The 27697-nt window shown below is 38.4% G+C and overlaps 1 protein-coding gene, 1 non-coding gene and 1 pseudogene across 2 annotated transcripts in view; 1 reads left to right on the top strand and 2 right to left on the bottom strand.

Annotated features, from left to right (window-relative positions):
• Positions 1 to 22197, bottom strand: part of MIS18BP1 (MIS18 binding protein 1) — a 66203-nt gene extending 44006 nt beyond the window's left edge. Inside the window, exons 1-3 of the mRNA XM_090270101.1 lie at positions 21889 to 22197; positions 17862 to 18488; positions 73 to 231 (exon numbers count right to left, since the gene is read on the bottom strand). Of these exons, the coding sequence (XP_090126227.1) occupies positions 73 to 231; positions 17862 to 18405 (703 nt within the window). The 5' untranslated portion in view covers positions 18406 to 18488; positions 21889 to 22197. The remainder of the gene's footprint in view (positions 1 to 72; positions 232 to 17861; positions 18489 to 21888) is intronic.
• Positions 527 to 688, bottom strand: LOC150015788 (U1 spliceosomal RNA). Its single transcript, XR_016510299.1, has one exon. It is a non-coding gene; the product is annotated as a U1 spliceosomal RNA (small nuclear RNA).
• The window catches only part of LOC150015786 (60 kDa heat shock protein, mitochondrial-like), a 28525-nt pseudogene continuing 22774 nt past the window's right edge, over positions 21947 to 27697 (top strand).

Here is a 27697-nt window from a genome sequence, read left to right as displayed (position 1 = left end):
GAAATAATTATCTAGAACATTTAACAATACATTCAAATAACAAACTAAGAAACAAAACCAAAAGCACTTTACCATAAGTTAAATTGTGCAGAGGTGCCTTCTTTGCCTGTTGACACTCAATCTTTGGCTTGCCCAGGAGTAAAATATTATTTGATGGTTCTAGAGGAACTTCTTGGACTGAGGCTGAGACTTTTTTTAAAGAAAGAAGTTGAGTTGTATTGGTATTAGTCACTGAGAAGGAAAAAAAAGTGCCTTTTTAAAATCCTGAAATAAACACTTAGGTTCAGTAACAATCAGACCAATATGGTATATATACTTTTACATAAGTTTTACACTTTATAATCTTCTCATGCCTTCACTCAATTCACTATACCTACATTATGCTGAGAAAGAATTTTAAAAAATTTCTCCATGTTAGTTTGCAAGCTCTAGACAAAAGTATACTACTGGACTCAGAATCCTAGAGAACTGGAATAAAATTCTGGTGCTGCCACAAATCAGGTACATATATGCTAAGATTACATATGAAGTGCCAGCCAGTCTCCGCCACCACTACCACAAATTATGCAGTCGAGTTTCCCACATTTGGGGAAATCGCAGGGGTCAGCACATCCGGAGAGCAATGGATAAGCCTCACCTTGGGAAAACCACCTTCATGATCAAGGTATTTCCCCTGCCAGGTAAGTATGCCAGCCAGTTTTGAAAATTCTGGTTCTGCTTCAGGCTGCTATAAATTTCAAAAATGTGAAAGAGCAGTGGAAGAGGTGTAACTTATACTTTAAAAATCAAAATGTTGAGACTTAGTAGCAGACTCAATCATAATTCATAACCCTTTAATAGCTCTTTAGCAAGTTCTCCAAGGCACAAATCTGATAGGCGTATAAACTAGATAACAGGAACTATAAATATTGCTTATATTTTATTCTGCTATACCTCCTAGATTGTTAGTTTTATTTCTTCAATATAGAAATGTTTATTACACACAAAAAAGGAAAGGAAATAGACTTAAAATTTGTACCAGAGAAGGAAAACTACATTATCTTATATAATTTAGGAATAGTGGCGTGAGAGATCCTCTTCGTTTCTCCCTTTGAAGTTTCAACAACCGAAACAACCATATCTCAAGAAAAGATTCCCTGGCTCAACGCAAAAATACACCTGAGAGATACACCCACTGAAACATCAAAGGTGCACAAGTGGAGCAAATAGAGACAAAGGAGAATGACAAAACGACATAGCAGTAAAAGCAGTAATATGAGGGAAGTTTAAAGATTTGTATTTGTTTCTTTTTAGAGAGAAGGGAAAGGAGGGAGGAAGAAACAAAGAGAAACATCCATGTGCATGCCCTCACATAGGGACCCTGCGCTCAACCCAGGCCTGTGTCCTGACTGGAATTGAAGCCACAGCCTTATGATTCCCAGGTCAGCACTCAATCCACTGAGCCACACCGACGACGGAAGAGGGACATTTATATCTTCGTAGGCTTATCTCGAGAAGCAGGAGAAATCTCAAGTTAACAACCTAACGAACTAGAAAAAGAAGAACAAAAGTAACCTAGAGCCAGGAGAAGAAAGGAAATAATAAAAATTAGAGCAGAACTGAGTAAAACAGAGAACAAAAATACTACATAAAAAATTAATAAAGAGACTTCCGGCCAAGATGGAGGCCTACACAGACGAGCTGGGTCTCCCTCCACAATCAAGAAGGAATACAACTACTTCAAAACTAGAGAAAACCAGAAGTTCCCGAAAACTGAGTTGCATGGAAGTCCAACAAACAAAGATATAAGGAAGAAATAATCATCCAGAAAGGTAGAAAGGGTGGAGCTGGGATGGAGGGGACATGGTGTGGTGGCTGCAGCAGCAGCTGCAGGTCAACGGAAAGTGTAGTCACATGTTTTAAAAAGTGGGGAGGGACATCTGGGGGGCATTCCCAGCACCAGAACAGACCATGCACCTCATGGTCCTAGTGCCGGGGAAAATAAAACCTCCTTGCTTCTGACTGTGCAAACCAGTGGGGGTTGGGAGAGAGGAAGAAACTGCAGGTCTCTAAGGAGAGTTTGCTTGTTTAAAGGGCCCCCATGGTCCTAGAATGTCCATAGACCCACCCACTCTGGAGCGAGAGCCAGGACAACAGCTAGAGAGGCACCAGTCCCATAAGGAAGTGGGAGAAGTACCTGGAAAGGGGGCAGGTGCTGGGCAAGAGGCACTATTTCTTCTGACCCTCTCCTGCATACAGCGCCACAACATGGTGAAACGGGTCGCCCTGTACTGACGAATACCTAAGGCTCGGTCTCTTATAATGTAACAGGTGCAACAGCTCTACCTAAGACACAGAGGCAAATAAACACAGGAGCCTGTCAAGATGAACAGACAGAGAAGTATGGCCCAAAAGGGGAAACGGATCAAGGTTCAGTGGAAGAACTAAGCGATGAGGAGAAAGCCAACATAACACATGCAGAATTCAAAACACTGGTGATAAAGATGCTCACAGGCTTGACAGATATGTTTTGAGTATGGCAAATGCATAAGGGAAGAAGTGAAGGCTATGCTAAGTGAAACGAAGGAAAATGCACACAAAACCAATGGTGAAGGGAAGGAAACCACAGTTCAAATCAATGATTTGGAATATAAGAAGAAAACAGTCAACCAGTATAGAAAGAGGAAACAAGAATTGAAAATAATGAGGAGAGGCTTAGGAACCTCTGGGACACCTTTAAACATGCCAACACCCGAATCATAGGGGTGCCAGAAGGAGAAGAGGAAGAGCAAGAAAATGAAAGCTTATGTGAAAAAATAATGAAGGAAAACTTCCCAAATTTGGCAAAGGAAATAGACATACAAGTCCAGGAAGCACAGAGTCCGAAACAAGCTAGACTGAAGGAGAACCACACCAAGACACATCATAATAAAAATGCCAAAGGTGAAAAAGAGAGATACTTAAAAGCAGCAAAAGAAAAGCAGAGTTACCTACAAAGGAATGCCTATAACACTGTCAGCTGGGAGATCCAAGATGGCAGAGGAGTGAGTGGAAGCTATATTAACCTCTTCCCAGGACCAGTCTGGATTTACAACTTAATTTTGGAGAAATAATCTGGACTAACCAACGGAACACTAGCTGGAAAGAAGTCTTATAACCACGGAGAAACAGAAAAGGCTGCTACATCACAACGTGACCGGTAGGGAGTGCGGAGACGCGGAAGGGCTGGTTGGGCTCCCACGGGTGGCAGCTGAAGGGACTGAGAAACAGCTCAGCAGCCGAGGGTTCCCCCTGAGAAGGGCAGGGTCTAAACCCCAAGCTGGGCTTCCCAGCCTATAGCAAGACAGTGGAAAGTAAAATAGTATCAGCTGTGAAAAGCAAAAAGCAACAGGGTTTCTTGCTAGCTGGAGAGAAACAGTGGGAGAAAAAGTGCTCTTAAGTGGATCACATACAAAAATATTTTGGCACCCACTTACCCTGGGCTCGAGCGGAAGGAAGGCAGAGAGGGCTGGAGACGCTTGGGGAGAGTTTGGTGTGGTGGCTTTGAGGGGAGAACTGGGGGAGCAGGCGACTGGGTCCCAGTGCTGACTCATCGCCAGTACTGCAGGCAGACCATCCCCCTCCAAGTGGCATCAGCCTGAGGGGAAGCAAAAGCCCTGCCTACAGGAATTAAGCTGCCACACCCACGGTCCTTAAGCCTGACAGCTAATCAAGGATTGAATAGATTAACAACTAAAGGAGTCAGACAAAGGCAGTAGATCCCTGGAAGTCTCCCACAGGCTGCCTAGGGCCAGACCTGTACATTATCTGATGCCACCAGAGGCAGATCCAGGAAGTGCAGATCATTCTAAGAAGCACCAACAAACAACAGGAGTCACAAAAATGGGGAGACAGAGAAACAACCCCCCATCGAAAGGAAAGGAAGAATCCCCAGAGAGAGTGCTAAATTAAATAGAGGGGAGCAAATTATCAGTTATTGATTTCAAAACATGTATTATGGAGAAGCTGAATGAGCTCAGCGGAAACTACAAAGAACTCCAGGGAAACTACAAGGAACTCCAGAAAAACTATAAGAAACTTACTGAGAATTACACCAGCATGAAAAAGGACATAGGAGCTATCAATAAGAGCCTAAAGGAAATGAAGAATACGATCTCTGAATTGAAAAACACAGTAGAAGGAATTAAAAGCAGGCTAGGGGAAGCAGAAGATCGGATCAGCGAGCTGGAGGACAACGTACACAAAAACTCCCAGACAGTACAACAAAATGAAAAAAGACTGAACAAGACTGAAGAGGTTCTAAGACAGCTGCAGGACAACATGAAACGTAATAATATCCGTATCATAGGAATTCCAGAAGGAGAAGAAGAGCAAGGGATAGAAAACCTGTTTGAAAAACTAATGACAGAAAACTTCCCTAACATGAAGAGAGAAAGAGTCACGCAAGTCCATGAAGCACAGAGAGTGCCAATGAAGATGAACCCCAACAGGCCCACTTCAAGACACATCATAATTAAAATGGCAACACTGAAAGACAAAGAGAGAATCCTAAAAGCAGCAAGAGAGAAACAACTAACAACATACAAGGGAGCACCAATAAGGCTATCATCAGATTTCTCAGCAGAAACACTACAAGCCAGAAGGGAATGGCAAAAAAATATTCCAAGCAACGAAAAACAATGGCCTACTACCAAGAATACTCTACCCAGCAAGGCTCTCATTCAAAATGGAAGGTGAAATAAGGAGTTTCAAAGACAAAAGAAGGCTAAAAGAATACATCTCCACAAAACCAGCACTGCAAGAGATGCTAAAGGGTCTGCTTTAAGAAGATGAAGAAACAGAGAGAGACAGAGAGGAACACGAGTATAAAGGGGGAAAAGGACAATGAATTACTTATCAGTAATAACCTTAAATGTAAATGGTTTAAATGCTCCAATCAAAAGATATAGGTTAGCTGAATGGATTAGAAAGAATGACCCACATATATGCTGTCTACAAGAGACCCACCTTAGAACAAAAGATCTACACAGACTGAAAGTGAAGGGATGGAAAAAAGTATTTCAAGCAAATGGACACGAAAAAAAAGCTGGGGTAGCAATACTTATATCAGACAAAACAGATTTCACAGCAAAGGCCATAAAAAGAGACAAAGAAGGACATTTCATAATACTTAAGGGAAAAATCCATCAAGAAGATATAACCCTTATAAATATATATGCACCCAACTTAGGAGCACCCAAATATGTAAGGAAAATGTTGAAAGATTCCAAGAAAGATACAGACAGCAACACACCCATCGTAGGGGACTTTAACACCCCATTGTCAACAATGGACAGCTCTTTGAAGCAAAGAAACACCAAAGATATTGAGGCACTGAACAACACTCTAAATCAAATGGACTTAGACGATATGTATACTTTTCTCCCGAAGAAGCAAAATATACATTCTTCTCAAGTGCACATGGGACATTTTCAAAGATAGACCACATGGTAGGACACAAAACAAGCCTCAACAAATTCAAGAAAATTGAAATTATATCAAGCATCTTCTCAGATCACAATGGCTTAACATTGGAAATCAACCTCAAGGAAAAAATTCAAAAACATTTAAACTCATGGAGAATGAATAACATGGTATTAAATAATGAATGGGTGAACAATGACATCAAGGAAGAAATCAAAAAGTCTCTGGAAACTAATGACAATGAACACACAACAACGCAAAACCTATGGGATACAGCGAAAGCAGTCCTGAGAGGAAAGTTCATAGCAATACAGGCCTACCTAAGAAAGCTAGAAGAATCTCTAATAAAAAACTTAATCCTACAGCTACAAGAACTAGAGGAAGAACAACAAGCAAAGCCCAGAACAAGTAGAAGGAAGGAAATCATCAAGATCAGAGCACAATTAAATGACATAGAGACTAAACTAACAATTCAAAAGATCAACATAAGTAGGAGCTGGTTCTTTGAAAAGATAAACAAAATCGGCAAGCCTTTAACCAGGCTCATCAAGAAAAATAGAGGACCCAAATAAATAAAATCAGAAACAAAAGAGGAGAAATCACAACTGATACCACAGAAATACAAAGAATAGTAAGAAATTATTATGAACAACTGTATGGCAAGAAATTTGACAACCTAGAGGAAATGGACAAATTCCTGGAAACATATAATGTTCCAAAACTGAATCAAGAAGAAGCAGAAAGCCTGAATAGACCAATAACAACTAATGAAATTGAAGCAGTAATCAAAAAACTCCTGGCACACAAAAGCCCTAGACTGGATGGCTTCACAGGTGAATTCTACAAAACATTTAGGAAAGAACTAACTTCTATCCTCCTCAAATTATTCCAAAAGATACAAGAAGAGGGAAGACTCCCAAACTCGTTCTATGAAGCCAGTATTACCCTAATTCCAAAACCAGGTCAAGTAACAACAAAGAGAGAAAACTACAGGCCAATATCGCTGATGAACACAGATGCTAAAATCCTCAATAAAATATTGGCAAACCGGATCCAGCGACACATTAGAAAGATCATACACCATGATCAAGTGGGATTCATCCCAGGGAAGCAGGGATGGTTTAATATTCGCAAATCAATAAGCATAATACACCACATGAACAAAATGAAAGACAAAAACCACATGATCATATCAATAGATGCAGAAAAAGCATTTGATAAAGTACAACACCCATTTATGATGAAAACTCTCAGGAAAATGGGAATAGAGGGAGCATACCTCAACATAATAAAGGCCATATACGAGAAACCTGAAGCCAACATCATGCTCAATGGGAAAAAACTGAGAGCATTCCCCCTGAGGTCAGGAACAAGACAAGGATGTCCACTCTCTCCACTCCTATTCAACATAGTCTTGGAAGTTCTAGCCACAGCAATCAGACAAGAAAGAGAAATGAAAGGCATCCAAATTGGAAAAGAGGAAGTAAAACTGTCATTATTTGCAGATGACATGATAGTGTACATAGAAAATCCTATAGACTCCACAAAAAAACTACTCAAACTAATAAGTGAATTAGGCAAAATAGCAGGGTACAAAGTCAATATTCAGAAATTGAAGGCATTTCTGTACATAAACAATAAAATATCTGAGACAGAAACTGAAAGAAAAATCCCATTTACCATAACAACAAGAAAAATAAAGTACCTAGGAATAAACTTAACCAAGGAGGTAAAAGACATGTACTCAGAAAACTACATAACATTGAAGAAAGCAATTAAGGAAGATACAAATAAATGGAAGCATATACCATGCTCATGGATGGGAAGAATCAACATCATTAAAATGTCCATACTACCCAAAGCAATTTATAGATTCAATGCAATCCCTATTAAAATACCAATGACATATTTCACAGACCTAGAACAAATACTTCAAAAATTTATATGGAACCAAAAAAGAGCCCGAATAGCCACAGCAATTTTGAGGCAGAACACAGTAGGAGGAATCACAATACCTGATATCAAACTATACTACAAGGCAACGGTAATCAAAACAGTCTGGTACTGGCATAAGAACAGACATATAGATCAATGGAACAGAATAGAGGGCCCAGAAATAAACCCAGGTCTATATGGTCAACTAATATTTGACAAAGGGGGAAGGAACATCAAATGGAGTGAAAAGAGCCTCTTCAACAAATGGTGTTGGGAGAATTGGACAGGGACATGCAAAAAAATGAAACTAGACCACCAACTTACACCAGACACCAGAATAAACTCAAAATGGGTCAAAGACTTAAATGTAAGCCATGGCACCATAAAAGTCCTAGAGGAAAAAATAGGCGGGAAAATTTCAGATATCCCACGTAGCAACATTTTCACTGATATATCTCCTAAGGCAAGGGAAATAAAGGAAAGAATAAACAAATGGGACTACATCAAACTAAAAAGTTTCTGCTCAGCTAAAGAAAACATCAGGAAGATGAAAAGGAAAACAAACTAAAGGGAAAATATATTTGCCAATGACATCTCAGACAAGGGATTGATCTCCAAAATATATAAAGAATTCATACGACTCAACACCAAGAAGACAGACAACCCAATTAAAAAATGGTTAAAGGGCCTGGACAAAGACTTCTCCAAAGAGGACATACAGAGGGTCCATAGACACATGAAAGAATGCTCAACATCACTAGCCATCAGAGAGATGCAAATTAAAACCACAATGAGACACCACCTTACACCAGTCAGAATGGCCATCATCAACAAATCAACAAACAACTTGTGCTGGAGAGGATGCGGAGAAATGGGAACCCTGGTGCATTGCTGGTGGGAATGCAGACTGGTGCAGCCACTATGGAAAAGTTTGGAATTTCCTCAAAAAACTAAAAATGGAACTGCCTTTTGAACCAGCAATTCCATTGCTAGGATTATATCCGAAAAATCCAGAAAAACCAATTCATAAGAACCTATGCACTGCTATGTTCATAGCAGCACTATTTACAATAGCCAAGTGCTGGAAACAACCTAAGTGCCCATCTGTAGATGAGTGGATCAAAAAACTGTGGTACATTTACACAATGGAGTACTATGTAGCAGAAAGAAAGAAGGAACTTCTACCATTTGCAACAACATGGATGGAACTAGAGAGAATTATGCTTAGCGAAATAAGCCAGGCAACGAAAGAAAAATACCTTATGCTGTCACCTATTACAGGAAACTAATGAACAACACAAACAAATGAGCAAAATTGAACCAGACCTATGTAAACAAGAAGTAGACTAACAGTAACAAGGGGGGGACGTGGGAGGAAGAGAAGTGGGTAAGAAGGGGAAGGGCCTAGTCTAAGAACATGTATAAATGACCCACAGACAAAGACAACTGAGTGGGGACTGAATGTGGGATAAGAGACAGACAGGGTGCAGGGAAGCAAGAGGGGGAAAAAAAGTGAGACAACTTTAATGGAAAAACAAACAAAAAATTTTTAGTGGGGGAAAAATGAAAATATGAAGAATGGAAATGCCAGTTCAGTGAATATTAGAAGGACAAGGATTTTCCTTCACACTGTATATTTTTCTCCGTGTCTGATCCCTCCAGAGTTTGGCAATCTAAAGAATTAAGTAATGACATAAGTTTCTTTGCATAAAACTAATAAGACCAGTTGTTAATACAGGTTTTTTTGACCAAGACTTTGACTGGAATGTCATGCCTAAAGGATACATGCTTGGGCTCTGGTTGTTACCAAAAAGCCCTGAGGAACTGGGAATGACTTTCGAAGGTAATAAAAGCCCACGAGATAAAAAGCCTGGTACCATGGTTGGTTGTGCGGTCCACAGCAATCTTTCCAGGGAAGGAATGAAGGTTGTTTTCCTGAAAGATGGCTAGAAGGGACCTTAGGCACCATGGAAAACCAGAAGGACTTGGAAAAGACAGGTGTGTACAGGCAAGGCTGAATGCCAGGTATGTGGCTCAGCTTCGGTGCCCTGAAGGGCAGACTGAAGGTCACTCTAAATGTTCCTTGCGTAAGTTCCAGCAAAGAAGAACTAAAGATCATAAGTGATCACTTTTTGTTTTTGTTGTGTTTATGCAAATGAACAGGATAAATTAATAATGGACTTAATGCAGTCCCTTTAATGGCAAGGAGGGTAATCTTAGGGAGAAAAATCGCGATTCAAGGAAAATCACAATGATGAGTGGTAGACTACAAAGCAGTGCAGCTAACCGTCTTTTAAAGTTTCTTTTCATTTAAAATATGTTTTCACTTGAAAGTTAAACTATGTCTGTGGTATCATCAAAGATATTTATTTTACAGGCAAGAAGAATGTCAAATGCCTTGCAACTGGATGTCTTTCCAATAAGACAGTCTTACAGATTTAGAGACTTGTTTGTGGGTTATATTACATAAATTAACACGTGTTTTCTGTTTTCAAAGGGCATAAGGCTATGATCTCATTACCTGAGTGATTGTCTGTACGTATAGGCCTTATTTAATCCTGTCTGCATTGCTGCCTCCTGAGACTCAACCGTTTGGCTGAACTAAGTGGCTGGGTTGGTGAAGAATGGGGTGGTCTGTGGGCTTCACTTTAAAACTGGTTTCTCTTTTCTATCCTAATGGCTTGGACAGAAAGGGCCCAGAGGTCTGAGAGGGGGGATACCTAAAATATTTCCCTCAGCCCAAACTAAGTATAATGGGCAAAAGGGTTTTGGACAGGTGAGATGTGCCTGGCACACCTTCCTCCAAAGAAGCCCCCCTTTTTATCCCTAATGTGGGACATTGAAAAATTAATCCCTGCCTTTTGTCATCTAGTAGTTATGGATTGAATGATGTATCTTTTAACCCTTTTGCCAAATCTGTTGCCCCGAGAATACAACAAGAATGCCAGCCTGTTAAACCAAGCACGCAGCTGTTTGGGGACAGCCAACCGACTTGGAGTCTGCATGATCCTTCCCCATGTGGGAAGGCCACTCTCCCCTCAGCACTCCCACTCTTATTAGAAATTTCTGGACCCAAGGGTAGGTAGGACGATGACCATGTCCAGCTTGAAGCAGCTAGAGGAACTTCAGACCTTCGCCTATTGTCCTTTATAAGATTATAAAGGGTCTTAATATCTAAGAGGGAGAGATTGTTATTTTTTATTGTTAAAATAATTAATCATTTATTTATTAAAAAACAAAGAAGAAGAATATATGAAAGGGTGAAGCGGGAGAGCTTGTATGTACGAACCATGGGCATGGATTTGGTGGGGGATTGCTGGGGGAGGGGGGTGCTGGGTGGAGGGGAGCAAAGGGGAAAAAATTGGAACTATTGTAATAATATAATCAATAAAATATAATTTTAAAAAAAGATTCAGCTGATTTCTCAAAAGAAAGTTTGCAGGCAAGAAGGGACAGGCAAGAAGTCTTCAATATGATAAAAAGCAAGGACATACAACCAAGATTACTTTATGCAGCAAAGCTATCATTTAGACTGGAAGGGCAGATGAACTGCTTCCCAGACAAGGTGAAGCTAGTTCATTATCACCAAGCCATTATTATATGAAATGTTAAAGGGACTTACTTAAGAAAGAGAAGATCAAAATTATGAACACTAAAATGACAACAAACTCACAACTATAAACAACTGAATCTAAAAAATAAAAACAAAATCCAACTAAGCAAACCAGAATAGGAACAGAATCATAGGTATGGGCATCATTTAGAGGGTTATCAACTGGGAGGGGGAAGGGGGAGAAATGGGGAAATGGTGCAGGGACTAAGAAGCATAATTGGTTGGTACAAAATAGGCAGGGGGATGTTAAGAATAATATAGGAAAGGGTGAAGCCAAAGAACTTATATGCACAACCCATGCAATGAACTAGGGGGAGTGGGATTGCTGGAGGGAAGGGGGTTACTGGGCAGAGGGCAGCAAAGGGTAAAAAATTGGTACTACTATAACAACATCATTGATAAAATACACTTTAAAAAATTAATAAAGAACTGATTCCTTAAAAGATTAATAAAATTGACAAACTCCCAGCTAGACTAAGGGTACAAAAGACTCATATAAACAAAATCAGAAATGAAAGAGAAGTTGCCACAGACATCACAGATATATAAAGGATCATAATGGAATACTATGAAAGATTTATGTGCTACCAAATTCAATAACATAGAAGAAATGGATAAGTACCTAGAAATATATAACCTCCCTATACTAAATCATGAAAAAACAGAAAATCTAAATAGACAGATTATCAGGGAGGAAATTCAAACAACCACCAAAAATCTTCCACAAAATAAAAGTCAAGGACCAGATGGCTTCACCAGTGAATTCTACCAAACATTCAAAGAATATTTGATGTCAATCCTTCTCAAACTCTCCTCCAAAAATTGAAGAGGCCAAGATAACCCTCCATAAAAAGTGAGGCCAACATTACTCTAATACCAGAAGCTGGCAAGGATAACACTAAAAAGGAAAACTACAGACCAGTATCACTGATGAATATGGATTTAAAAATCCTAAACAAACTACTAGCAAACCAAATACAGTAATACATTAAAAAAATTATTATCATGATCAAGTGGGGTTTATTCCAGAGGCACAAGGAAGGTTCAACATATGTAAATGATCAATATTATACACCACTTTAACAAAACAAAGGATAAAAATCATATGATCTCACCAGATGTAGAAAAAGCATTTTATAAGTTACAACATCCATTTATGATCAAAACACTCAAAAAAATGGGTACAGAAGGAAAGTACTTCAACATAATAAAGGCCATATATGACAAACCCTCAGTTAATACCATACTCAAAGGTGAAAACTGAAAGCTTTTTCTCTAAAATCAAGAAAAGACAAAGATATCCACCCTTACCACCCTTATTCAACATAGTTCTGGAAATCCTAGCCGGAGCAATCAGGCAAGGAAAAGAAATAAAAGCATCCAAATTGGGAAGGAAGAAGTAAAAGTATCACTTTTTACATATGACATGACTCTGTATGTAGAAAACCTAAAGATTCCACAAAAATATTATTAAAAACAATAAACAAATACAGTATAGTTTCAGATACAAAGTCAATGCACAAAAACCCACTGCCTTCCTATATAGTATCAATGAAACTTTATTAAAAAGAAATCCATCTGCAATTGAAATCAAAATAAAAAATAAAATAAAATACTTAGGAATAAACTTAACAAGGGATGTGAAGGACCTACATACAGAAAACTACAAAGCATTATTAAGAGACTGAAACAGAGACAGTGAAATGGAAAGATATTCTGTGTTAATGGATTGGAAGAGTCAACATAAATTGGCCATATTACTCAAAGCAACATGCAGATTTAATGCAATCCCTATCAAAATCCCAATATCATTTTTTAAAGAAATAGAACAAAAAAATCACCAGATTTGTATGGATCCACAAAAAACCGTGAATAGCCAAAGAAATTTTGATGAAAAAGAATGAAGCCAGAGGCGTCATACTACTTGACTTCAAATTATACTACAAAGCTATGATAAAACAGCATGGTATTACGCAGCAGAAAGAAAGAAGGAACTTGGTAGGAGTTCACCTAATGCAAGAAACTAATAAACAACACAAACAAATGAGCAAAATAGAACCAGAGGAATGTAAACAAGGAACAGACTGACAGTGACCAGCGGGGTGGGGGGAGCGGAGGAGGGGGAAAGAAGGGGTAGGGTCTAGTCAAGGAACTAGTATAAATGACCCATGGACATCAACAACAGGGTGAGGATTGACTGTGGGAGAAGGGGTGGGCAGGGTGGGGGGGAGCAGTGGGAGAAAAAGTGGGACAACTGTAATAGAAAAACAATAAATAAATTAAAGACAAAAAAAACAAAAAACAAAAAACACATCATGGTACTGGCAGAAGAACAGACACACAGACCATTGGAACAAAGGAGCCAAAACACACAATGGACAAAAGAAAGTATCTTCATAAATGGTGCTGGGAAAATTGAAAGGCCACATGCAAAAGAATGAAACTAGATTACAGTATGTCCCCTCGTACAAGAATTAATTCAAAGTGGATCAAAGACCTACATATAAGAACTGAAACAATGAAATACATAGAAAAAAACATAAGTACTAAACTATTGGACCTTGGTAGTACAGAACATTGTATGAATTTGACCCCAAAGGCAGGGAAGGCAAAAAAAAAAAGAATGAGACTATATCAAACTAAAAAGCTTCTGCACAGCAAAAGAAACTGACAACAAAACAAAAAAGCAACCAACCAAATGAAAATTTAACTTGAAAAAATAACTAAAGAAAACTTCCCTAATTTGGCAAAGAAAATAGATAGACAAGTTCAGGAAACACAGAGTCCCAAAAAGTTAGACCCAAAGAGGACCACACCAGGATACATCATAATTAAAATGCCAAACATTAAAGATAAAAAGAGAATCTTAAAAGCAGCAAGAGAAAAGAAGAATTACCTATAAAGAAGTTCCCATCAGACTTTCAGTGATTTCTCAAAAGAAACTTTGCAGGCAAGAAGGGGCTGGCAAGAAATATTCAAAGTGATGAAAAGCAAGGACTTACAACCTAGATTACTCTATCCAGCAAAGCTATCATTTAGAATAGAAGGGCAGATAAAGTGCTTCCCAGACAAGGTAAAACTAAAGGGGTTTATCACCACCAAGCCATTATCACATGAAATGTTAAAGGGACTTATTTAAGAAAAAGAAGAACAAAACTATGAACATTAAAATGACAACTCACAACCATATTAACAATAGAATCTAAAAAATAAAAACAAAAACAAACTAAGCAAACAAACAGAATAGGAACAGAATCATAGGTATGGGGATCATTTGGAGGGTTATCAGCTGGAAGGAGGGGGGAGAAGGGAGAAATGGTGCAGGAATTAAGAAGCATAATTAGTAGGAACAAAATAGACAGGGGGATGTTAAGAATAGTATAGGAAAGGAAGAAGTCAAAGAACTTACATGCATGACCCTTGGACATGAACTAAGGGGGGGTGGTTGCTGGAGGGAAAGGGGTACCAGGTGGAGGGGGGCAAAGGCGTAAAAATTGGGACAATTCTAACAGCATAATCAATAAAATATACTTAATAAAATAAAATATCATACTTGACAAAATGGGAGAGATTATGCTTTAATAACTATGCTTTTTTAGCCTTTGAAATATTAATATAAAGATTTTATTACAATGACGTGTCATAAAAGGATAAATTTCTATTTCTTTCATTTGTTCTACAGAAATGGCAGGGCAATGCAGTAAGACAAGTAGGTAACTCAATCAAACATAACAACATGCTGTATAACCTGTGTCATTTATTTGAGATTCTCTAAAAGATCTCTGAAAGTACATATAACATTTATGTTTGTATATATGTGCCTTCTCTGGGGAAAGAGTCATCAGATTCTCTAAGCAATATGTTATTTCTTCCTCTAATTCCATTTTACATATAAAGTGAGATTTAATGTGCATTATTTCATTTGCTTCTCCCATTTCTCCCAGGCTGTATGAGATACAGATTACTTTGTGTACTCTCCCAACTCCAGCCTACACTCCTCTAGAAAGCTCTGCTTTTTATGTCAAAATATATCAGTCTTTGAAATACAATAATGCACCCAACAATATATTGTGTAGTAATTAAAGCCATTGGCATTCTAATAGATACCTGTATTTCATTCTCAGCCTATCACTTAATCTGTGAGACATAGGGCAGATAAAACATCTTTGTAAGCTCTATTTCCTAGACTATTCAATGAACATCTACCATAGCATTTGCTGAAAGGATTAAATGAAGTATCACATGTAAAATATCTCTTAATTACTGCAACTCACTAGAATCTCTCAAGGGTCCCGTTTCTGACCACTTTCTATCTTTCTGTATCAGTCTCTAAGATACACATAGTATCCCAACAAGATGAGCACTTCTTCACACTTCCTTATTCTTAGGCATGAGACCTGGGTTCCTGGAATTCTGGTATAATTTTAGCAAGCTCCATTAAATCTGCTATCCCCTCAGTAACTGCTGATGTTAGTAACTCCCTGCATCCTTCTAAGATACCTCAGCCTGCTGGAAAGGCCTGTGTCCTTCAAAGATGTCTTAGCTTACCAGCAAGAATTTACTAACTTTTCTGTTTTAGAAAGCCTCTGTTCTTTGAGCCAACTCCCCCAAAGCTATCTACAAAGAGTCCTTTCAACTCCCTCCCCCCTTATCCCCTTTAAAAACCCCTGCCTTTCTTTTGTTCACAGCCCACGCCTCAGGGTCTCAGCCCACCTGTGGCAGCTGACCAAATCCATCCTTTTTAAACTCATGGCCTGTTCCCCTGTTGTTTCTCCTCTCACTCTCGCTTGACCTAACACTAATTTCCTTCAGGTCCTCTTTTCCTTGACTAAACATTTCATGGCCAATTGTGGTCACCACCTTGTACACACAACCTCAACTACTGTGTCTTTTTCTCACTTTATCCTACTTGGCAAAATTACAATCCTGATAAAATCCAACTCTCTGCTTATTTCCCACCAGCACCTAAGCAGCTAACAGGGCGAGAGGAAAACTCACAACCATACTGATTGGTCTCATTTAAATTCATGCCCACAAATCTCGAGGAGGTCCTTAATGTTGCCCAGGAAATCAAATTTAAGCCTAGACCATTCACTCTTCCTCTCTCCTACACTATTCAAATTTAAATACCTGATTCCTATATTCATTCTCAGCTGATGACTTTATTTCCTAGTTCAGATTATTTCGGAAGTCATACAACACTGCCTACTTTCTTGTTTAATTTATGATCTGTTCATGTTCCTAGCTAAGAACAAATCTCCACTTTTAGATTTTATTCCCTTTCAGCTACTCAAAGGTATCAGACTTTCAACCTCAGTTTTTCCTTCCCTACTGGATCATTCCCAAGAGCACACAGAAATGTTATTTCACCAATTATTAAAAACAACAATAAAATCTTTTAAAAGCATAATTCCCATATTTCTTAGCTTTCTTCAAAAAAGTTGTCTATATTCACCACTGTCAATTTCTGTCCTCACATTCTCTTGAATCTTCTATCACATTTTGCTTCTATCACTCAACCAACTGCTTTCATGAAAGTCACCAATAACCTCCATGCTCTTAAATTCAATGGTCAAATTTCAGCCTTCATCTTACCTGACCGATTAGCATTAGACACAACTAATGACTCTTCAAGAAAGTATTTTGTTCTTTTGGCTTCCAAAGTATCACGCCTCATCTTCTAAGTGGCCTTCACTATTGTAAGTCCTGTATTCTAACTTCTAAATTTGGGGGTGCCTCAGGACTCATTCTTCAATGTTTTCTCTTTCTACAGTTACTCCTTGATGATCCCATATCTTGTCTCATAGCTTTAAAGACCATTTAGGTGTTAATGATTCCCAAATACATTTTTCTCACCTGGACTACTTCCCTAAATTCCAACTAATATTTTTTCAACAGCCTAATTCACATCTACACTTCAATTTTTAACAGACATATCAAAATTCATATGACAAAAATAACAGATCCCAATCTCACTCCTCTTTCAGTCTGCACCATTTCAATTTAATCACTACACCCTTCCAGTTGCTTGCGTAATAAAAACCAAAGCAAACAAATAAAAAAACCCACCACCTGGAGTCATCCTTTATATCTAACATTCCATACCCCATCTGTGGGCTAATGTGATTCGCTTTTCTATTAAAATATATCCAGAATTCAACCATGTCTACTTATCTTCACTGCTGTCACCTGACCTAAGCCAAAACCATCTCTCACCTGGATTACTGCAGTAACTATTTCAAATTAACAGTCAGAATGATATTTTTAAAATGTAACTCAGGTCCTGTCATTTCTCTACTCAAAACCTTCTGTATTTTGCTCACAGTAAAAGCCCAAATTCTTACAATTAACTTATGAGGCCTTCAATTATCTGACCCCCTTATTTGTCCCCACCTACCCAGCTCTGTACACTTACTCCATGAAACACTAATCTCCTAGCTAGTCCTTGAATTTGTGAGACATGATCCTGAAATAATATAGAAATTCCAGGGCATTTGTACCAGCTGTTACCTGTCTGGGTCATCCTCCCCCATTCCCCAAGATACCTATCAGTATCTATCACCTTCTTCAATTTTTCAGCTCAAATGCCAACTTCTCTGAAGCATACCCTGACCACCCCACTGAAAATTACAACCTTCTCTAACTATCCCCATCATCCTTACTCTGCTTTTTATTTCCATAGCACTTCTCTTCTACTGTACCATAAAATCACTTACTGTATCTGTCCCTCACCACCTGAATGTGAGTTAGCTACATGAGGGCAGGGATTTTTACTCACTTTGTTCATTGCTGTATACTGAGTATATAAAATAATGCTGGATACAATAAATAACACATCAAAGGTTTTTAACCAACACATAATATAACTAACCTTTTAATGAGCTGTTTTCTGATAGAAATGATCTGTTGTTTTCCTTTTCTTCACAGAGGTAGGTATGCTGTAATACTCTTTTCTCAGCTCCGTTAGGTGTGAAAAGGTTGTTACTTTCACTTTTTGGTAGTTCCAACCAATTACTGTTTCTTGATGTTTGTTCTTGCTTGTTACGCAGTACTTTTTCTTTCATTCTTTGAAATACTTTTCTTGGTGATTCATAGTTTGCCTCAGTTTTTAATACATCCCTGTTAGGCTTTATAGCACTGATATTAAGAGGACTATTGGAAGTGTTAGGCTCTGCTAGCATGGTAGATTGAAATACATTTTTATCTTTAAAAACGGTCATTTCTAAGACTTGTTTCTTTTTATGGTCATTTAATTTTAAAAAGGAATTCTGATATTTCAGCAAATCTTTTACAGGAGTAAGTGTGCCTGAAGGAATGCTATCAAAAAAGACTGCATGAATGGGCATATTTCTCCTTTGAGAAGATGTCTCTGAGGACAAGTGAATTCCTGGATGTTTCAAAGGTGTTGTAATCATCTTGATAAACAGAATTTCCTCTATCAGAAAATTTATTAAAACACAATTTTCAGGACAGATCTTCAGCAGGGGACCAGCAGAACCTGCAATTCAATGTGAAATCAACCTTTATCATGCTTTGGTGCAGAAAAAGTTAAGTTTATTTGCTTCCCATAACAACATTATACTAATTAAAAGATTTAACTGGTTCATAATAACACTGGGTAATCTACAGCTCACAAGTCAGATTAAGGTTTTATGTTTATGTTAAATTCCATCACATTATATATTTTAAATTATCTATCTATTTATTTTTAGAGAAGGGGGAAGGAGAAAGAGAGGGAAAGAAACATAGATGTGCGAGTGAAGCATCAACCGATTAGTTGCCTCTTTGCACGCCCCAACCAGGGACCTGGCCCACAATGCAGGCATGTGCCCTGATCGGGAAATTGAACCAGCAACCTTTCGGTTTGCTGGCAGGCACTCAATCCACTCAGCCACACCAGCCAGGGCTCAATTTGTTATTTTTCAATAGGTGAACAGTTTAATCTTTAAACAAAAAAGTAGCATTCACTAAAACATCTACTCAATATCTCTAAGAATTGACTTCTGAATGTCTGTTTCTGAAATTTACTTGAACCTCAAGTCTGGAATGTTCCGAGCTAATATTAGCATCAAAAAGCATTAAATGACATCTGTGTTTGGCAGTATATTAGGTTATAAAAAATTAAGTTTCACAAATATGGTTTTTTTCCTTTGGGCACTTAAAATTTTAAGGCAGCAGATACAATCATATATCTTAATAAAAGCTGGAAAAGCCATTCAGTTTTTTAGTTAAATAATCCCCAGTCTTCTTAGAAATAAATATGTAAGTTAAAAATTTACATACAATCTATTTTACCCAATAGTTTATAGGAGGAAAAGAGAAGAAAATATTTCTCAATAACAGGAGCTGACAAAGAAAGGTATCTTGGGAGTCTAGCCCTGTAACACAAAAAACATTGAATTCGTCCACAGACTGTTAATTCAGCAAATATGCATTAAACATGTAATTATATGAAAATGTGCTAGTGATATTATAGAAATTATGTGCCAGGAGTTAAAATACTCACTAGCTGTTTACTTTAAATTCTCATAACCAAAAATGAATATACTGGGACAACTGCATGAAAAAAGGCAGTGTGTGCAGGTTTACACAATCTCAATTCCTCAGAACCTAGTGAAATGCTCAACAGGAAATATTGCAAATTAACTAGCATAACTAAAAACAAGCCGATTGTGTAGGAGACACTCATAACTGTTTTCACCTAAAGGCAGATAATTATGGTCAAATTGAAAGGTTCCAAGATCAGCTCATATTGCCTTTCATGTTGCCCAATCTCTTCCCTCTCAATTTAACCACGTAGTAGGATGGAGAGATGAGTAGTCAAGATTTTAAAGATCTTCAAATTCCACTCCCACAAGGAAGACTGAGTCCTTCTAGGGAGCCTCTCTTTCCCATTATATGGCAAATAGCAACTCAACAGAAACTAAAAAAGTTGTCAATAGTTGACAATGGTTTCACTGTGGCTGATGGAACAAAGAATATAGAGGGGAAAAATATCACCTAGGATTTTCTCTGACCACAGAGGTTTTGTGGAATAGACAAAACAAACAAACAAACAAACAAAACCCAAAAAACACCACTGAGTAGAGGCCATCAAGAAACACCTGAAGCCCCATTCTTCTCCTAGTTAAAAGACCGGCAAAACAAAGAAAACAAATTATGCTGCTCAGACTCCAATGACACTGAGAAACCTTAGACAATGGGGAATCAGTAATTGGCATTCTTCGAGTTAAGGAAAGAACAGTGTCCTTAAGGCCAAGCATACCTGACCCAACAGAGGTCACTCTAACAAAAAAATCATTAGCTTCTTTTTGTACTGGGGAAGAGTTGGTGAATTCTAAAATGGTATGCTTGTGCTTTCATTAACCACTTAAAGCTATTTGGGAAATCTAATACTTATAATTTATTCTGGAAACTGACAAATGTTGATGTACTAGGAAAAAATTGTTATTTATTCAAAATAAAAATTCAGGCATGGGAAAACCATTACATAAACAGGCTAGCTATGAGCATTCAGAGTAAATGTAAATATAGAAATAAGGTTAAACAACTGTTATCATAAACATGCTACTGAATATAAGTATCACCCTTCTTCCCGAAATAGACATGAAAAATTTCCTAAGAATTTACTGTAGTGGTAGCACTACTACTAATTATTATTATAATGGAATGGGTGAAAAACACTGAAGCACACTAACCAAAACTGGGAGGTGGAATTCGGAAAAATGAGAGGACTTATAAATTAACCGGTAAATGGTAAAATTGAACCCCCTCCCCCAAAGTAGTACCTGATATACAAAGGACTAAAATATGTAACAATCAAAGAGACCAAATGAGTCAATTAAAAAAAATGATCAATACAGAAAATGGACAAGGACATTGATGAAGGCAATTCACAGAAAGAATCCAAAGGCCAATAAGTGAAACGATATTCCATTTTACTAATAAATGAAGACATGCAAATTAAAACAGTAAGACTTCTTATGCTTACCAGATTGGTAAAACTTAATTTCAAAATACAGGTGTGCATGCCCTTGATCAAGGAACTCCATGAAGGTGAGAAACTAAGGCACGGGGTGGTTAAACGACCTACCCAAAGTCCCCCTGACAATGAGTTAAGAACTGGAACTAACACTACCTGACTTCAAAGCCCAAGTTTTTAAACAGGCTCTATCTATATGAGGACGTTCACCAGAGTGCGGAAGAAACTAGAAACAATCTAAATGTCCAATACGGGACTAAATTCTGCTACATCCATACAACTGAATTCTATGTATTCAATAAGAACATATATATGTAATAACAGAAAACAGCTAGGATATATTAAATAAAAAAGCAGAACAGAACATACAATCGCATTATGGTAACTACCACACACACACACACACGGGAAAAATCTGGAAGTGTACCAAACTGTAAATAATATTTATCTTTGAAGAGCAAGATGAAGGGGCCTTCCATCTTCGAATAAGTTTTAACATCTGAAAATGTTTGCAACCAATATGTAGTTTAATTAGAAGAAAACATAAGCTGGATGGCTCAATTGTTTTCCTAGCGCTGGAGATCTTGGGTTCCATGGTGGAAAACTGGTCAGCGATGGACACAATTTTCCTACTTGGTAATCATTCTCAAGTAAAGGTTTTCTTTCCCCCCAGAAGTAATTTTAGAACAAAGTCCTAGAGCGCTCTTCATCAAAACGAATCTGAACGAAAGTGGGCTTCTTTCTTGATAACTGCAGTAGGCACGCGACTAATGCACAAAAACGAATGAGTGAGTAGTTGTGAAACTACTGCCAGAGCCAGAAATATACAAAGGCCCGCGAGGACCTAGAATGCTGGGACCCGCAGCGCCAGCGGAGCCCGGCGGCAGGAGGCGAGGGAGGGGAGCGGAGGCCGTACCTGAAGTGAAGGGTCTGGCAGGGAGAGACGGCGGCAGTCCCGGCTCGGTTTCGGGTGGATGGGAGGCCAGGGACCCAGGGGTCGCGCCTCCGGCCCACGTCGGCCCCAAACCGCACCCAAGACTTCCTTAATCCCCACACCAGTACAAGATTCAAATTTGAAGAGCCCGCCCTTCAGCCGAGCCAGCACCGGCGCGCTCAGGAACTGCGTCACCGTGCGTCTCACGCGGATTCACGAAAACTGGGGGCGGTCCCTGCGCAGTGTAGGCAATGCAGTTTCCCCCAAAAGTCGTTACCACGGCTACCGACAGCGCCCCTTCAGTCGTCCGCAAGGTTAGGTCCGTATTCTCACAGCGCGCCCGCTGTGGCGCTCCGCCGTTCCTCCCGTTATGCTCTGCGGCAGGGCGGCCTACGTCAGCAGGGCTACGTCAGACGTCGCCTTCGGCTCCGGATTTTAGAGTTTGGGCCTTCGCGGTTATCGCCTTCCTTAGTGGTGTGCTCGCTTTTGGCACTTAGGTAAACGGCCTGCTGAATATGTTTGATAGAGCTCGTAGTTTTCTCAGGCCGTCAGATATTTGAGACCCAGAAAGAACATTTTGTTTTTGAGGGGATAACGGACTGAATACAAATTTATACTCGCATTGGGCTGTTTAGTTTGAGCTATTCCCTCAGGAAGTGTGGCGTTTTTAGACCCTTGAATTGCAATGCAGTTTGTGACAGTGGCACCTAGACGGAGTCAGTGATGCTGTTCCCTGGCTGACCACCGCCAAGTGTGGTGTATCCTTGTTTCAGCACCCCAGCGACATTCGGTTGCTGGTTGGAAGCGTTTTACAGAGTGCCTTGTTTCAGTCTGGCGCGTGGGGAAGGAAGAGCTAGAGGGATAACAAGGGTTTTCAGCAGTAAACCCTTTCCAGTTCCAGTTCCGAGTCTCCTCTCCATGAACTCTGCCCTACACCCCCTGTGAGAAACGCCCACCATAAAACACTGGGACACAGAACTCCAGCAGCAAAGCGAGGCATTTATTCACCAGTCTGCAGAGTCGGGCACACAGCCAGCCGGGGGCATGCGTGCGCAAAGCAGACAAAGTACACTGGTTTTCTACTGACCCGATTAGCTCCCCTCCCGTCTCCTCCCCTGTTTCTCCATCACTGGTTAATTCGGGTTCACAATCTAACATGATTAACTACTTAACTCATGGTGTGATTAACTAAGGGCAACCTAGTTATATTTATTTGCAAAGTTATCTAGCTACATCTTCCCATTTCTCTGTGTTTGGTGATGACAGTCTTCCTCCTTTTGATCTCAGATGTATGTGTGAGAAGCTGCAGAATGTCATTTCCTCGACCCTTTTCCATGATTCATCTGTTAATTATCTCCTACTGGTTTGAGAGTCACTGGCCTCTTAATCCCTAACACACACCTCTCCCCCTGCATTTGGGACAGGAGTTTATTCCACATCTCATCTGTGAAAATTACTCAACATTTGAGGGTCATGTATCAATCCCCCTTTCTAAATCATGTATCCACGAAGTCTTGTGCACACCAAATGTTCAGAATCCAAAATATAAATTTAAAGTATGCAAATGAATGCAAGTGAGGAAAAAAGACCAGTTGGGGTGGAGTTGGAGGGGGAAGAAAATACACAGAGATAAAATGAAGTTTCTTCCTGTGCAGCATAATGAGGAAATGGCAGGACATGTATTTACACCAAATTTGTGGCAAAAGCCAGACTTAAAATATGTTAAGTGACATATGTAAAATACACTTTGTGGAATAGAAAGACTTTGAAGAGATGGAATTCATACTCCAAAGTATCTGAAGTAGAGGTATTAGACGTTTCTATGCCTGATGATGGAGCTAGCCGTGGCTCACACATTAAGCCAAAATAGGTACCTTGAAATATTAAGTGCAATCACTCAGATTTATAGACTTTTAAAAAATTAGCCATTTCTCATGTGAGAAGTAACTAGTATATAGCATGTCCTAGGGTGAACAGCAACAGGAATTTACATGAAGATAACTAATGGTTTTCCAAGAAAAACTGGATAAAATAGTTTGTGGATTACGAACTGTGATGAGGAGATAAAGAGGCCTAGAAAGATTGTGGGGGACTTCTTTGTGTGGTATTGGGAACTATAGCCCAGCTGCAAACTAGACCCTTCTCAGAGGCCTATAAGACTTGACCAAAGACCAGGAAGGCCCGAGGCAGACATGATCCAAAAGCCCACTCAGAGGGTTCCCGTGGGAATTAGATTTAAAGAATGTACATTATGCTCTGAAGCTTGCTCTGCTTCTCTTATCTTACTGTTAGCTATAAACAAAATGCAATATTGAGAAATCTGGAAAACACATGAAATCCTGCACCTGGTAGTCATCTGACACCAGAACGTTCACTGGACCCTGAACAAGAATGTTCACTGTGTTCCTTGCGTTGTTATCTATAATCAGTAGGTGTTGATAGTAATCCAAGTGTTTGAAGCTGATTGGTGATTTACACTCCCATACATGCCTTTCTCAATAAAAGTCATGGGGAAAGAGAGTTCGTGGCTCTTCTCCACTAGAGAGATTTGCCATCTTTCCTCCTCCCAGACAAAATACAGTGTCTGGGTTACTTTATTGCTCCTCATCCGCGATCCTGAGACCTCTGCTGGACAGAAAGTTTCCACTGAGCCAGGGCACAGGGGGCGATCCACCTCATAAGATAGTTATACAACCACTACTGCCTTGTCTGGGCCTAGAGGAAGGATGAGGATGGAGTCAACAGGGAGGTTATCCAGGCTTTATGAGAGCAGGACCGTTCAGTGAAAAATACTACCAAGAAGACTGCAATGTGATAGAGATAATATACAAACCCAGAAACATAGAAACATAACATTGCAAATTATAATAAATGCTATGAGGATGTATGAGTTCAGATCCTGCAGGAAGTTTAGAGTAAAGAGGAATTAGGAATATAAGATATTTATTGGGAGATAAGGCTTGTGAAAATTTAAGGTGGATGAAGAAGTATTGGGTCTGGTAAATCTTCAGACCTTGATGCAGATCTGACATTTTTTAAAGAAAAAGGGAGAAGGAAACAGAATTGGGTAGAGGGAGTCTAAAATTGCAATGTAGAATTGACAAAGTATTGGCTAACCCAAAAGTGATATTTGAGGTAGCTCATCAGAGGAGTCCTTTAGTGGGCAGAAATGGGTGGTGTCTGGACTTCATCATGTGGGGGCTGCCTGGAAAGAACATGGGCTTGGCTCAAGCCTTACATTTTTTTTTAATTAAAAATTTTTTAATTGAGATATAATTGACATAGAACATATTAGTTTCAGGAGTAAATAATGATTTTATATATTTATATATTCTGAAACATCATTACAATATGTCTAGTTAACATCCATCACCACACAGTTAAAATTCTTTTTCTTGTGATGAGAACTTATAAGATCTATTCTCTTAACTTTTAAATATACAATGCAGTGTTACTAACTGTAATCATTAAATACAATAATTATTATATAGCCACTATGTTTTACATTACATCCCCAGGCATTGCTTATTTTATAACTGGAAGTTTGTACCTTTTGATCACCTTCACCCATTTCTCCCCTTCCCCATGCCCTCCCCCACCTTTATCAAACCACCAATTTGTTCTGTGTCTTATTTCACTTATCATAATGCCTCAAGGATCACACATGCTATTGCAAATGAAAGGATTTCCTTTTCTTCTATGGCTGACTAATATTCCATTGTAAAAATACACCACATTTTTTTCATCCATTCATCTGTCAATGGACACTTAGGTCGTTTCCATGTCTTGGTGATAATAAATAATGCAGTAATAAACATGGGAGTGCAGTTATCTCTTTGAAATACAGATTTCATTTCCTTCAGATTTATACCTAGCAGTAGAAATACTGGATCATATGGTAGTTCTATTATTAATTTTTTGAGAAATCTCCATACTCTTTTCCACAGTGACTAGACCAACTTACATTCCAGAACCAGTGCAGTAGAGTTCCCCTTTCTTCACATCTTTGCCAACATTTATCTCTTGTGTTTTTGATGACAGCCATTCTAATAGGTGTGAGGTAACATTGCATTATGGTTTTAATTTACATTTCCCTGAGGATGAGTGATGTTGAGCACCCTTTCATATATGTTTGGCCATTTGTGTCTTCTTTGAAAATATGTCCCTTCAGTTTCTCTGCCTACTTTAAAATCAGATTTTTTTTTTTTTTGCTTTGAGGTGTATGAGTTCTTTATATGTTTTGGACATTAACTCTTTTATCAGATATATGATTTCAAATATCTTTTCCCATTCCGTGTGTTGCCTTTACATTTTGTTGATGGTTTTCTTTGGTGTACAGAAGTGCTTTAGCTTGATGTAGTCCCACTTGCTTATTTTTACTTTTGTTGTCTTTGCTATTAGTGCCAAATTCAAAATATTTTTGCTCAGACTGATGTCAAGGACCTTACTGTATATGCTTTCTTCTAAGAGTTTTATGGTTTCAGACCTTACCTTCAAGTTGTTAATCCTTTCTGAGTTAATTTTTGTTTATGGTCTAAGTCAGTGGTCCAGTTACATTCTTTTGCATATGGCTGTTCAGTTTTCTCAACACCATTTAGTGAAGTCAAGACTTGAACAGATCCTGAAAGCAAAGCATTTGAAGGCTGTCCGCTAACTGCATTCCTCATAGAGCAACTGCTCTCTTTCGTGAAAGATTAGAATTGCATACTTACATGGCTATCACAGAAGGATAATTACATGGTTATAATAGAAGGCCATTTTAAGGGACTTTTAATGTATTTTTATTTTTTTTGTAAAACAGCAATAGGTTTTACACTGTAACCTAATAAACTAATAAATACAAAAATTGCATATAACTAAAACAAGAGTTTTTAAAACATTACTTACCTTTACTGTGTGCAATCCATGCTGTTATTTTTCTTATATTTACTGTTTTTTTTTAAATGCTGTGTATAACTGTAAAACACTGTGAATATTTTCATGTTTTTGCATGATTAGGGCTTTGTTTTTCTTTTCTAAAAAATTAAGATGAAATTTACATAAATTGAAATAAATAATTTTAAAGTATACAGTGCAGTGGCATTTAATACATTTGCAATGTTGTGCAACCACCACCTGCAAATATTTTTATCACCTCAAAAAATCTCATACCATTAAACAGTCATTCCCTATTTTTCTTGGCAACCACCAGTCTGTTTTCTGTCTCTATAAGTTTAGCTATCTAGTTATTTCACGTAAATGGAATCATAATATGTGGTCTTCTGTGTCTGGCTTCATTAGCATAATTTTATTGAGGTTCATACACTTTTAGCATGTATCAGCATTTTATTCCTTTTTACAGCTGAGTAACATCCCATCATATGTATCTATCACTTTCTTTTTATTCATTCCTTCATTGTCAGTGGGTTGTTTTCACCTAAATATATAATAATCTAATTTGAATTGTTACCAATTTAGCTTCAATATCATACAAAACTGTGCTCTTATAAAGCTCTGTTCCCTCTTTTATGGTGTTACTGTCACAAATTATATCTTTATACATCAAATCATATACTCAGAATCATATTGGGTTGGCCAAAAAGTTTGTTTGTTTTTTTCTGTATGATGGCTCTAACAGTGCATAGTTGTCTTTAACTTCATTCAAAACAATTTTATTAAACTGTATTGTGACAGCTGTCGTATCAGTGTGCATTTTTAAAAAAACCATCAAAATTGGTAAATTTTTTGTGTAGCCATTTTAAAATTGAAGATTGAAGAAAATAAGCAACATTCCCAGCATATTATGCTTTAT

Source organism: Furipterus horrens, unplaced genomic scaffold (genome assembly GCF_987537825.1).
Source record: "Furipterus horrens unplaced genomic scaffold, mFurHor1.1.pri manual_scaffold_3, whole genome shotgun sequence".
Classification (NCBI taxonomy): domain Eukaryota; kingdom Metazoa; phylum Chordata; class Mammalia; order Chiroptera; family Furipteridae; genus Furipterus; species Furipterus horrens.
This window is presented reverse-complemented; position numbering and strand designations above follow the sequence as displayed.